This window comes from Macaca mulatta, chromosome 7 (assembly GCF_049350105.2).
Source record: "Macaca mulatta isolate MMU2019108-1 chromosome 7, T2T-MMU8v2.0, whole genome shotgun sequence".
NCBI lineage: Eukaryota > Metazoa > Chordata > Mammalia > Primates > Cercopithecidae > Macaca > Macaca mulatta.
Genome location: NC_133412.1, coordinates 179,992,003 through 180,006,512, shown reverse-complemented (window position 1 = coordinate 180,006,512; position 14,510 = coordinate 179,992,003). Strand labels below are relative to the sequence as shown.

Below are 14,510 nucleotides of genomic sequence, written 5' to 3'. Positions count from 1 at the left end.
ACTGTATTTCTGATATATCTATTCTGTTCCACACATCTATGGTTCTCTGCTTGTTAGGTGTGTATAAAAATAGTACTATCTTTTGTATGTTTTTCCATCGTTTTAAAACTTTGCTGAATTAATACATCAATTCTAGGAGTATTTCTAAAGAATATTAGTTTTTTAAGTGCAAAATCATATTACCAGTAAACACAAAATAATCTGACTTTCCCTTTTCCAATTTGGGTGTCTTTATTTCTTTCTCCTGTCTGACTACTCTGGCCAGGATTTCAAGTTCTGTATTGATTAAGAGTGGTGAAAGTAGGCATCCTTGACATATTCTGAGTCTTAGGAGGAATGCTTTCCACATATTCCTCTTCAGTATAATGTGTGTGTGAGTATGCCATATATGGCTTTTATTCATTTGAGGTATGTTTTCCTTCTATTTTAAGTTCGTTGAGGGTTTTTATCATAAAGAAATCCTAAATGTTATCAAATGCTTTTTTTTTTGACCTATTGACATGATTATATGTTTTTTGTTTTGAATTTTGTTTATGTGGTGGATCACAGTTATTGATACATGAATGTTGAGCCATCCTTGCATCCCTGAAACAAAACTTAGTAGATTGTGGCGTATTATCTTTTTGATATGTGGTTGGATTCCATTTTCTTGTGTCTTGTTGAGGATTTTTACATCTATAGTCATCAGTGATATTGATCTGTAGTATTCCTTTTTGGGTCCTGGCATGGAGGTAGTATCAGGCAGTTAGTGGCTTTGTGGAATGAGTTAGGGAGAAACACCCTTTAGTCAACTTTTTGAAAAAGTTTCAGTAGAATTGCTAGCAGATCTTTTTGTATATTGGGCAGAATTCACCGTTTAAAATCATCTGTTTTAGGGCTTCTTTGTTGAGACTTCTTAAAATTACTGCTTGAATATCACTAATTTTTGTTGGTCTCTTCAGGATTTTTATTTCTTCCTGTTTCAATCTTGGGAGATTGCATGTTTTCAGACATTTATCTGTTCACCCTAAATTTTCTAGTTTGTTAGCCTGGAGATGTTCATAGTAGTCTATGTTGATCATTTATATTTCTATGGCATCAGATGTAATCTTTTCTTTTTTGTTTCTCATTCTGCTTATTTAAATTGTCTGTCTACTTTACTTGCCTAATCTAGCTAGTGGTCTGTAAGTTTTGTTTATCATCTCAAAAACCCAATGTTTTATTTGGTTGGTTCTTTGTATTTCTTGGTTCTTAACTTTAGCTAGTTCTGCTATGGTCTTTGTTATTTGTTTTCTTCTACTGTGTGTTTAGTTTGTTGTGGTTTTTCTAATTCTTTGGTATGTAATGTTAGGTTGTTAATTTGTAATCTTTATATCTTTTTGATGAGGTCATTTAACACTATAATCTTCCCCCTCAGAACAGGTTTTTGCTGCAAAGGTTTTGGTATGCTGCTTCTCTATTTTTATAGATTTCAAAGCATGTTACAATATCCTTTTTAATTTTATCATTGACCCAAAGTTCATTCAGTAGCAGGATGTTTAATTTTCATGTGTGTGTGTGTGTGTAGTTTTGAGTATTCTTCTAGGGTTTGATTTCTAGCTTTGTATTACTGTGGTCTGAGAAGATAATTCATTTTTTAAAAAAGTTACTGAGACTTTTATTTCTGGCATAGTATGTAATCCATCTTAGAAAATATTCCTTGCTAATGGGAATAATGTATATTCTGCAGTCATCAGAATTGAATGTTCTGTTAATATCTTTTAGGTTTATTTGGTCTAGAGTCCAATTTAAGTCTAATGTTTCCTTGTTGATTTTCTGTCTCAATGATTTGTCTAGATTGTCAGATGGGCATTGAAGTCCATCACAATTGTATTGTTATCTATGTTCTTCCTTAGGTCTAATAGTATTTGTTTTATGAACATGGGTTTTCTGGTGTAGAGCACATAAATATTTAGAATTGCTATTTTTAATCAATCATTTTATCATTATGTAATGACTTTCTTTGTCTTTACTGATGTTTACTGAAAGTTTGTTTTATATGATATAAGCATAGTTACTCTTGCTTGCTTTTGGTTTCTATTTCCATGAAATATCTTTTTTCACCCTCTTGATCTTGAATCTATGTGTTTTTACCAATTAAGGGAGTTTCATGTCAGCAGCATGAATTTCAAAACTCTTTTTTATTCTTTCTACCAATGTGATATGTGAAGTTTGGCTCCTGTTGTTATGTTAATTATTAACTAGTGGCTTTGTAGTCTTAATTGTGTAATAGTTTTATGAGTGAATTTTATAATTTTGTGTTGTTTATGATGGTGAGTATTGACCTGTGGCTTCCATATTTGGACTCCCTTGAGCATTTCTTGTAGTTCTGGTCTAGTGTAAATAAATGTCCTTAGCATTTTCTTACCTTAGAAATACTTTATTTCTCCTTCATTTATGAAGCTTGGTTTAGCAGGATACAAAATTAATTATTGACATAGAATTTTTTTCCTTTATTTTTTCTTTAAATAGTCTGAAATTGAGAGTCCAATCTTTTCTATCTTATAAGTTTATGCTGAGAAGTACATTGTTAGTATAATAGAATTTTAGATAAATAGACACTTTTTTGTGAATTTTAGAATGTTTTTCTTCCTATTTCCTTTAGATAGTCTGAGGACTGTAGATCCTGGTTACGTCTGTTTTCCAGTGTCTTGTCATGGAGTTTTCTGAACTTCTTTTATCTGCATGTGAAAATCTCTAGCAAGACTAGGGATATTTTCCTCAATTATTTCATCAATTTGGTCTTCTAAAAATTTTTACTAATTTTCTCCCTCAGGAATATCCACGATCCACTGTTTCAATTGTTTTACATAATCCTATACTTCCCAATGATTTTGTTCATTTTTATCTGACTGGGTTAATTTGAAATATCTGTCTGTTAGGTTTGATGTTCTTTCTTCAGTTTAGTGTAGTCCTTTGTTAAAGTTTTAAACTGTATTTTCTAATTATAATTCAATGAAGTTTTCATTCCCTGAAGATCATTTTTTAAAAATCAAAATCTTAAGTAAATCTTGAATTGTTCTGATATTTGTTGTTTTGTTTTTTGACACAGAGTCTTGCAGTGTCACCTGGACAGGAGTGCAATGGTGTGATCTTGGCTCACTGCAACCTCCGCCTCCCAGGTTCTTGCAATTCTGCCTCAGCCTCCTGAGTAGCTGAGATTACAGGCACACACCACCACACCAAGTCAATGGTTTGTATTTTTAGTAGAGATGGGGTTTGACTATATCGGCCAGACTGGTCTGGAACTTCTGACCTCACGATCCCTCCTCCTCGGCCTCCCAAAGTGCCAGGATTACAGGGATGAGCCACAATGCCTGGCCTGAGTGGTTCTAATTTATTTGTGTTGGTTCTCAACTCTCTTTTGGATTTAATTGAGCTTCTTTAAAATAAACATTTTGAATTACTTATCTGAGATTTCAAATATATCATGTTGTTTAGATTCTATTGCTGGAAAGCTAAGGTGATATCCGGGGTCTTGTAATTCTGCTTTTTCATACTTCCAGAATTGCTTATCTGCTTGCTTTTCATTGGCTAAACTATCTCTTACTACTTTTGAACTTATTTTGATTTTAATGAAAATTTCGTTCCTTTAGAATGTGAATATCATGCATATTGGGTGGGTCTTTTTATTTGGTTCTTGGTTTACTCAGTGGCAAAGACTCTGTAATTGTTTCTTCTCTATAGATGGTCATTATTTAGTGGCTTTCTGAAATGATGGTTGTAAAACAATGTACTGGGCCTGTGAGCAGGCTCACTGCCTCCTGCAGGTCCTGGATAGTGGAGGCCTCAGGAACTGTTTCTCATTTGGGATGCTTTTGTTTCAGCAGATCTTATATTGGGTTGTTAAGTTTACCCTTCACGTTAGTAGGTGGCCTTACGGATTTGAGCTGACTGCGGGAGAAGCAGATGAGTACATGCTCGATATCTGTGCACAGGGAGAAGCTCTCCGTTGCCTCAGGCAATGGGCTAGTCTATGAAATGCGCAGTAACCTGAGATCTCTGCTGAGCTCCTGAGAGGGGGACAAACATGAGCCATTCAGCCCAGCAAGCAAAACACCAGCCTTGATGGAAATGGCCAGGTGAGGGGCATCTACTCAGTGTGATTTATTTTGCTATTAATAGTTTTAGTGTTGTGCCTTTTCCAAATTCCAGCTTTAGTAGTAACATACTGAGCATGTGAGCAGGCCCGTGGTCTTTTGCGGAGCTGGAATCACAGAAGTATTGAGAAGCTAATCTCATTTTCAACTGCTGTACACTGGTGGTAGCGGCTTTGTATTAGGTCATGCAGTTTGAACACCAGGCCAGTAGGTGGCGCGTGCAGGTAAGAGCCGGCTATGGGGGCAGCAGAAGGATTTACGCTTTACCAGTGGTTAAAGTGGGAAATTTGTCACGTTCCAGATCTTAGAGAAAAGACTTTTAGTTATTTCTCATTCATTATAATACTACCTGAAAGTCTCTGGAACACAACTTTTTATTATGTCGTGATGTGTTCTTTCTATACCCATTTTTATTTATTTATTTTTTCCTGAGAGGATGTTGAATTTCATCAAATGCTTTTTCAGCATCAGTTGAAAAAATGATAATATGTGGATTAAAGATCTAAATGTAAAACCTGAGACTATAGAAACTCTGGATAATACCCTAGGCAATACAATTTAGTACATAAGAACTGGCAAAGACTTTATTCTGAAAATGATAGAAGCAATTTTAACAAAATCAAAAATTGACAAATGGGACCTAAGTAAACTAAAGAGCTTCTGCATAGCAAGATATACTATCAACAGAGTAAACAGGCAACCTGTAGAATGGGAAGTAAAGTATTTGCCACCTATACATCTGACAAAGGTCTAACATTTATAATATACATGGAATTAAACAAATATACAAGAAAGAAAAAGTGGTCAAAGGACATGAAAACACACTTACAAAAAGACATACGTGTGGCCAAATAGCATAGGAAAACATGCTGAATATCACTATCATTGGAGAAACACATATTAAAACTGCAGTGAGGTACCATCTCACATCAGTCAGAATGGGTAATCTTAAAAAATGTAATAACAGATGCTGCTAAGGTTGCAAGAAAAAGGGAACATTTATACACTTTTTGTGGTAATATAAATTGTGGAAAGCAGTGTGGTGATCCCTCCAATAACCTAAAACCGAAGTTTCATTTGACCCAGCAATCCCACAGCTGGACAGACACCTAAAGGAACGTAAACATGTAGGTTCACTGCAGCACTATTCACAATAGCATACACATGGAATTACCTAAATGCTCATAGTGGCAGAATGGATAGAGAAAAATGTGGTACATAGAACCACGGAATACTATGCAGCTAAGAAAAGAATGAAATTATGTCCTGTGTAGGAACATGAGGGAACTGGAGGTCATTACTCTTTGCAAACTAATTTAGGAACAGAAAATCAGACACTGTATGTTCTCACTTATTTGTTGAAGATAAATAATGAGAAATATTCTCTCAGGGGCCTGAGCCTTACTCAAGAAATCATTCTATAATAAGTGTTCAACAAGTTGCTAATATGCTTTTAAATATCCTATTTCATCTGGACCATTTATATCACTAATAAAGCCAAGAGAACTCTATGTAAAAGTGAGATTCTATGATAATAAATATCTTAACAGTGAGAATATGAAGGATATGGATGGTTTATTAATTTGATGAGTACGTAACTGTGGGATACACTATGTTCCTATGAATAAGACATTCAGATTTCAGAGCTAAGTAATATTTCCTACGCTGTGTATTTGACTTGGCAGTGGTGGATTCCAGAGTGTGGCAGGTGCACAGACGATGTGGATCAGAAATCAACATGTAAAGATGACCATCTATGGATATGAACTAAAAGTATGTAAAGACTTCAAGTAATTCTATTTAATGGAGTCTGAGATAAAACCCAAACTTATTCAAAACACAAATTACTTAGTATTTATTTTGGATTTATGAGTTTATCAATAAATTCAAATTCCTATTTCCATTTCAACTCCTGCTTCCTACTCTCAGTGGGAGGAAAAACTCAGAGCCAATCACATATCACAGGGCAAATCTGTCAACCAAGAGTCTTTCCACTGAAGGGTCTGGGAGCTCAGGACTCTCAGGCAGGTGCTGGGGACTCTGTCTTGGGAGTGCCCAGCAGATCTCGGAACGCTCCATGGGGCCTGCTGGACACTCATGTAGGATAACTAGTGGCCACTTATTCAGAGTTACCAGTGAGCTCTGACTGTTCCTAATGGGACCAGGATGGAGTCAAGGTGCCTGCTCAATGTCAGAGACAGCGATAGTCCCAGAAACAATGGAGGTAATCTCTATTTCAATAAAATGTGGATTCACAGTGAGGAGCACATCCTGGAAGTGGGGATTGTTCTTCATTAGGAAGCGTGCTGTCCACAAAAAGCTTAAAAATGCGGCAGGGGTTACATTTCCTCAAGCAGGATTTGGGCTTGATCCTTCAGCATCCCACTCTTGTGTGGCTGATGTAGCATCTGTGTATTTTTCTCATTCTAGATCAGGCTTTGAGCTGTGAAATACCTTGCCTCATGAATATGCAAATAACCTGAGCTCCTCTGAGATACATATAAATCTATTGGTGCCTTCAGAGCATCACTCAACAACCACATCCCTCCTCTGGAGAAAACCCTGGAACCGCAGCTCCTCACGATGGACTGGACCTGGAGGATCCTCTTCCTTGTGGCAGCAGCTACAGGTAAGTGGCTTCCTAGCCTTAACACTGAGGAAGGAATCCTGGTTCAGTCAAAGAGGATTTTACTCACTCCTGTGTCCTCTCCATAGGCGGCCAGTCTCAGGTCCAGCTGGTGCAGTCCGGGGCTGAGGTGAAGAAGCCTGGGGCCTCAGTGAAGCTCTCCTGCAAGGCTTCCGGTTATACTTTTACCAGCTACAATATAAACTGGGTGAGACAGGCCCCTGGACAAGGACTTGAGTGGATGGGATGGATTAACCCTAGCAATGGTAATACAGGCTACGCACAGAAGTTCCAGGGCAGAGTCACCATGACCAGGGACACGTCCACAAGTACAGCCTACATGGAGCTGAACAGCCTGAGATCTGAGGACACGGCCGTGTATTACTGTGCAAGATACACAGTGGGAAAACCCACATCCTGAGAGTGTCAGAAACCCTGAGGGAGAAGGCAGCTGTGCTGGACTGAGGAGATGACAGAGGTCAATAGTTTTAAGGCTGTTTTGAATACGGGTTACATATTTAAGAAAGAAAGAACAACAGAAACAAGTAACACTCTAATTGTAAGAGATACATTCCATTTAAGGGTCATCATATAAGCCAAATTCACAGAGTGGGAAATCCACACTCAATAAAGTTGTTACAAATGTTCCATGAAGGTGCCACGGTGAACAGGTTTTCAAATTAGATGAATACATGTTTTAGTGCAAGGTTATTTGATCAAGTAGTAGGAGTAAGTATGATTATTAAAAACTGGCAAAAATTTCTTTCAAATGTTTCTGCCACTCTTTATAAATTTATATAAAATTATTTTTAGAGCAGTTTTAGGATTACAAAGAAATTCCACAGAAGGTATGAGATTTCCCATGAATCCCTGCCCTACACAGGCACAGCCTCCTCCACCACGACCAACCAGGACCACAGGCACAAATCAGTTGCAATGGATGAATCTACAAGGACAGTTGGTTCTTTCGTTTTTGGTGATCCCCTAATATATCAAGCCTAAATTATCTCGGAGCACCACAGGTATTTTCAGTGGCTTTTTAGAGATGATATTAGTCAGAGGGAAAGTGGGTGAAGCTCTTACTGTTTGAACCCTTTATTCAAAAAACCATAAAACATGTATTAATTTAGCACTTATCTTACTTCCGGTTTACAGAGTTCCTTCTAAGAGAGTAAGATTTTTAAGCTTTTAAAGTCAGGTTCACGTCTGTAAAAGTCCAGCAAGTTCTGGTGAATCGCACAATGAACATCCTTTCATGAGAATTGGAGACCCTGGCAATGAGAGACTCCATGTATAAGGGCATAGAGTTGGATTAAGTACACTGTAGGCTCTTGGGTGGTGGGTCTGAATAAGACGATCTGTGCAGCGAATGCAAACACATGCATGGGACTCAGGCAGGAGCAAAAGCTTCCATTTACAAAGTGGGTGGGCACCTGAAGGGAGCCTCACAGAAGTGGGCACTGCTCGCCCTTGATGAGTGCACATTAGCCAGAGGTATGATCACGATTGGTCTTGCGGGGAAAGAGCACCTCTGAGGTCACAGGTTATGAAAATGTGTGTCATCCTCCATCGGAGCAAGTCCATCTACTTGCCCGTGGGTGTCAACCCCATGGAGGGTGCACTTTGGGAGATGACAAGATGAACGTAAACCTCCTCTCACTAATTATCCACTGCCACACACTCAGAACAAACCTGTGCTCCAGAAATCAATAGGTCCCTGCCAAAATAAACAGAGCTTAAGGAGTTTATTACCTGGTGAATATACTGCCCAAAACCACACGTTTCAGGAAGATTAGCTCAGAAATATTTACCAAGTGACTGAAGGGCAGTGGCGGGTGAGGGGATGGGACAGCCTCAGGGCTGCACATGAGAAGGGCTCCCTCCCCCATGCAGGCTTTTCCTCCAGGAACTGCACCAGGAACTCACGAAGGATCAGGGAGAATTCTGAGAACACCCTGCTGCGGTGCTGCCTAGAGGGGAAGAATAAATATGAAAAAATACAACTCTGAGTAACGTATGGGCATTCGTTCATGAAAACTCTTTTTCTGGAAGCTTGTGAAGGTCTTGAAATACCACCGATTAGCTGAGGGCAAACATTGAAACCCTCCTTCACAAGGAGTTCAAGCAGGCTGGATATGTCCTTCTATGGATGATCTTCCCCCGCCCCTTCCTCTTCCCAGCTCATCCCTGGCTCTCTGTGTAAACAGTTCTCATCAGTGGAATGTGGTTGATAAGTGTGCTCATGTTATTTTAAAAACTCACCTGCACGCAGCACGTCACAGCTTAAAATCTCTTGTGGACAAAACTGTAACAAAGGCATCCACCAGGGTTGAGCATCCCGTGTTGCTGACAGCGACCACCAGGGGTCAGCGTCCTCCTCACAGTCCTGTGTCAGAGCATCCCCTGAGTGATTTCATTAGCAACTTCCCAGGAGAATCAGTTTAAAACCATTTGTCCTGTTCTCCGTGGGACATCTATTTTCCTGAAGAAATAGAGCCGAATAGTGAATACACTGAATGTCTGCTAGTTTTGCAAGTTTGTGACTTTGTCACTTTCTAATTTCTGAGTTATGTAGATCACTCTATATATTCCTCTTACAGGAGTGACCAGCCTTTTGGATGTCAAATATAATTGACTTTCTTCATGTAAAAGTGAACACAAGCTCCTCACATTTTCTGTGCTCACTGAGAACTCTAAACTCACACAAGGTGTGTCTTTATGAGTTTTGTTTTCTGGTATCTCTACTTGGCTTATTCACCACGCTCATTTGATGTTAGTTTTACAGGTAATTGACTGTTAGTTTTACAATTTACTGTTGCTTACTTTAATTAACTAAGCAGGCAATAGCTTAGAATAGAAAACAATGTAAAGTAAAAGTACATGCAGTAATATTTAATGTAAGAAAGCAGGCAGCTGAAAGCAAGGGAAATCTACTCTGCTCTGTGAAAGGGTATGAAGACCTCATAGTATGATGATCTTCTGCAGTTTAATCCACACTGCTACATAAATGACAGTGTCTACTCTCTTTATATCAGAGCTTTCCCTAACATGTGCAATGAACTGAGCCCAGATATCTCCAACTTAGCTTGGAGCTAAGTTGTGACCAGCACCTCTCCCCAAGTGCCTGAACTGATAGTGATATCACATTTGTCTAAAAAAATTACTCCCTGTAAGGACACTAACCAGTCATATGGAGACAATTTGAAAAAATTAAAGCCCAAACCTGATAAGTAGTAATTTATACTTAGAAGAATTCACTTTTACCTACACATGGTTTTTTTTTAATGATAGAGAAGCTACTAGTGCCACTGTCCAAGTTACTGAATATCTTATTCCTAGAATGAGACACTGCATAATGTGTTCTGACATGAGGGAATGTAGCTATAGTTAAGGGATAGGAGATGTGATCACTGGAACATGAATATGAGATCCAGCAGTTCTTGCTCCTTCACATTTGCCCAGAAGCAAAGACCCCAGTAAAACAATGGAAGGGCTGACTTAAGTCTCCACAGTCTGATGTGAGATCCACATTAGGTATTTCATGCCATTGTTTTATAGAAGGAAATTTAATCTTTAAAGACGGTCCATTCTGGGGATAATGCTATTATCCAGGATGCTTAAATGCCCCCAAACAGAGAACACTACAGTGTCCCGTGGCCAGGAGCTACAATACCTGTGTCTAGAAACCAGTGGACAGAAATACCAGTTTCTCTTGCCACATGTATGATGAAAATTTGAAGAATGTTTCTTTCCTTCTCCATAATCATAGGCTGCAATGGACTGGAGGTCCTGGTACATAAGAAGAAATGTGTCTCCAGTAGGTACAGAATTAGTCCCATAAAATAATTGTGCTACTGTGGTCCTCATACTGTTGGAACAGCTGACCAAGAAAGTGTTGTAAGAGCTGCAGTGTTTATTGATCCATATCATATTTGGGGCTACATTCACAGCTACCGAGTGAAAGAGAGAGAAGTAATTCTGACCTAGGTAGAGTCTATAGATTTGTTTTCTTTCCTTCAAACTGAGGTAAAAAAAAAAAATCACATCAACTAAAATGCAGATGATGATCAAGTGATCAAGGACAACAGCCACTCAGTGTTTCAGGTGTGTTTTAACCCGAAGTCGCTCAACATGTGAGAACATGAACTCTGGAGTCCGGGAAATCTCTGGGGAGAATCTAGAAGGCAGGCGGGAGGCAACAGTGATTCATGTCTAGGGAAATTGCAGGGCTACCTCCTCTAGGGGAAAGGAAAGCCTGAGCCTCTCCTACAGTGTGCTCTGTTACAATTTTTGGCTGACTTGCATTCTTCAACAACAATTTTTTTTAGTACTTTTTAAGTTTTTTTTATGTCTGTTAAAATTCTCGCAGTGTTCTTGCATGCTGCCACTAGCTTATTAACATGATTCTAATATTTAAATTTTCTGCCAGGAAATCCATATGCTTAAATATTCATTGATGCCAGTTTCTGGAGCTTTATATTGTCCCTCTGGACCATGTTACCCCGTTTCTTCATTTTGTTTGACTGTCTCTGTTGCCATCTGCTCATCAAAACAAACAGCTCTTTGTTCATCATAACAAAGAGCTGCACTCTTCCAAGCCTAAGCCTAGGCTCATAGAGACCACCCTTACCAATCACCCCATCAGTGATTGTGGATCTCTCGAAACTTCATAATGACTTCATAATGTTCAAACTTCTGTCTCTGTTCTTACTGGCCCCAGATTTTAGAGCATGTTGTTTTGTGCCAGGACTCCTAAGTAGTGTAGGTAGAAACTATTTACTCAAGCAGCCTCTTGAATAGGTGCACCATTCAACACAGTTTTATTATTCAGCTATGATTCATCAAAATAATGTTAGTTCAAGCTTCTCTCAACCAGTTGTCTAACATTGAAATATTATAATTTATTATTTGGATCTCTCTGGAGTTTATCTTTTGAATCTTAGGCAAAATTACAAACTGGTGTAAAACTGCCTATTTGGCAAATGAGCTGCTGCAGAATTTTCATCTTCTGTGGATCTCTTCTTGCACTTAAATCCAAGTATACATTAGTCATGTATCTAGACTGTAGAAATATATCTTAAAGTTCCTTCATTTTAAAAAAGTTTATGGGGTTTCCAGAAGATGTGAGAACCTTCTTTATTTATAAAATATCTGATTCCACATTTTCTAATAGTTTCCTCTTTATCTGTCTCCTCTGACATTATACTACATTTAGCAAGGAGAAATTAAAACACACCATCCACACTTTGCATAGAAATCCCCTCAATCCTCTCAGCTTTATTTATTTATTTATTTATTTATTTATTTATTTATTTTGACGGAGTTCCACTGTTGTTGCCCAGGCCTTGGCCTCCCAAAGTGCCAGGATAACAGGCATAAGCCACCGCACTGGGAAGCTCGAACTGGATGGAGCTTACCTCAGCTCAGCAAGGCCTACTCTGTCTGTAGACTCCACCTCTGTGGGCAAGTCATAGCCGAACAAAAGGAAGCAGAAACTTCTGCAGACTTAAACGTCTCTGTATGACAGCTCTGAACAGAGCAGTGGTTCTCCAAGCACGGCATTTGAGCTCTGAGCAGGGATAGACTGCCTCCTCAAGTTTGTCTCCGAACCCCATGTAACCTAACTGGAAGACACCTCCCAGTAGGGGCCAACAGACACCTCATACAGGCAGGTGTCCCTCTGGGACAAAGCTTCCAGACAAAGGATCAGGCAACAACATTTGTTGTTCTGCAATATTTGCTGTTCTGCAGCCTCTGCTGGTGAAGGGGTGGCCTGCCCCTCCACACCTGTGGGTGTATCTTGTCAGATGGTACGAAAGACTGATAAAAGAAATAAGACACAGAGACAAAGTATAGAGAAACAACAGTGGGCCCAAGGGACTGGTACTCAGCATACTAAGGACCTGCACTGGCACCGGTCTCTGAGTTCCCTCAGTTTTTATGGATTATTATTTTCATTATCTCAGCAAAAGGAATGCAGTAGGAGAGCAGGGTGATAACAGGGAGAAGGTCAGCAAGAAAACATGTGAACAAAGGAATCTATGTCATAATTAAGTTCAAAGGGAGGTACTGTGCCTGGATGTGCATGTAGGCCAGATTTATGTTTCTCTCCACCCAAACATCTCAGTGGAGTAAAGAATAACAAAGCAGCATTGCTGCCAACATGTCTTGCCTCCCGTCATAGGGCAGTTTTTTCCCATCTCAGAACTGAACAAATGTACAATCAGGTTTTATACCTAGACATTCATTTCCCAGGGGCAGGCAGGAGACAGTGGCCTTCCTCTATCTCAACTGCAAGAGTCTTTTCTCTTTTACTAATCCACCTCAGCACAGACCCTTTATGGGTGTTGGGCTGGGGGATGGTCAGGTTTTTCTCATCCCACGAGGCCATATTTCAGACTATCACATGCGGAGAAACCTTGGACAATACCCAGCTTTCCAAGACAGAGTTCCCTGCGACTTTTCACAGTACATTGTGCCCCTGGTTTATTGAGACTAGAGAATGGTGATGACCTTTAGCAAGCATACGGCTTATAAATATTTTGTTAACAAGGCACATCCTGCAGAGCCCTAGATCCCTTAAACCTTGATTGCATACAACACGTGTTTATGTGAGCACAAGGTTGGGGCAAAGTGGCTGGGGCAAAGTTACAAATTAACAGCATCTCAGCAAAACAGTTTTTCAATTTACAGGTCAAAATGGAATTTCTTATGTCTTCCCTTTCTACATAGACACAGTAACAGTCTGATCTTTCTTTCTTTTGCCTACGTGCTGGTGATAGCCAGGCAAATGGGGTCAGGAGTAGACTTCCAGCAAACTCCAACAGACCTGCAGCTGAGGGACCTGACTGTCAGAAGAAAACTAACAAATAGAAAGGACTAGCATCAACATCAACAAAAAGGACATCCACACCAAAACCCCATTTGTAGGTCACCGACATCAAAGAACAAACTTAGATAAAACCACAAAGATGGGCAGAAACCAGAGCAGAAAAACTGAAAATTTTAAAAAACAGAGCACCTCTTCTCCAAAGGATCGCAGCTCCTCACCAGCAACAGAACAAAGCTGGATGGAGAATGACTTTGACGAATTGACAGAAAGTAGGCCTCTGAAGGTCGGTAATAACAAATCTCTCCAAGCTAAAGGAGCATGTTCTAACCCATCACAAGGAAGCTAAAAACCTGGAAAAAAAGGTTAGAGGAATAGCTAATGTGAATAAACAGTGTAGAGAAGACCTTAAATGACCTGAGGGAGGCGAAAACCATGCCACGAGAATTTTGTGATGCATGCACAAGCTTCAGTAGCTGATTTTATCAAGTGGAAGAAAGGATATCAGTGATTGAGGATCAAATTAGTGAAATAAAGTGAGAAGACAAATTTAGAGAAAAAAGAGTAAAAAGAATGAGCAAAACCTCCAAGGAATATGGGACTCTGTGAAAAGAACAAATCTAAATTTGATTGGTGTGCGTGAATGTGACGGGGAGAATTGAACCAAGTTAGACTCTTCAGGATAGGATCCAGGAGAACTTCCACAACCTAGCAAGGCGGGCCAACATTCAAATTCAGGAAATACAGAGAACACCACAAAGATACTCTTTGAGAAGAGCAACCCAAATACACATAATTCTCAGATTCACCAAGGGTGAAATGAAGGAAAAAGTGTTAAGGGCATCCAGAGAGAAAGGTCGGGTTACCCACAAAGGGAAGCCTATCAGACTAAAAGTGGATCTCTCAACAGAAACCCTCCAAGCCAGAAGAGAGTGGG

General features: G+C 39.4%; 1 long non-coding RNA gene, 1 pseudogene and 1 gene segment (V, D, J or C); 1 reads left to right on the top strand and 2 right to left on the bottom strand.

The window, feature by feature from the left end:
• The first annotated feature begins 2,015 nt into the window (after nucleotides 1-2,015).
• On the top strand, nucleotides 2,016-7,507 carry LOC721043 (immunoglobulin heavy variable 1-8-like). The segment is given in 5 exon segments: nucleotides 2,016-3,211; nucleotides 3,957-4,100; nucleotides 5,804-5,891; nucleotides 6,549-6,747; nucleotides 6,834-7,507. Coding segments are annotated over 2 exon segments (378 nt in total).
• LOC144330515 (uncharacterized) lies at nucleotides 4,681-8,714 on the bottom strand. The gene is made up of 2 exons (XR_013396776.1): nucleotides 8,556-8,714; nucleotides 4,681-8,461 (listed from the first exon to the last, which is right to left on the bottom strand). It is a non-coding gene; the product is annotated as an uncharacterized LOC144330515 (long non-coding RNA).
• Nucleotides 8,715-12,588: 3,874 nt separating this feature from the next.
• LOC144329705 (uncharacterized) lies at nucleotides 12,589-13,303 on the bottom strand (annotated as a pseudogene).
• Nucleotides 13,304-14,510: the final 1,207 nt, after the last annotated feature.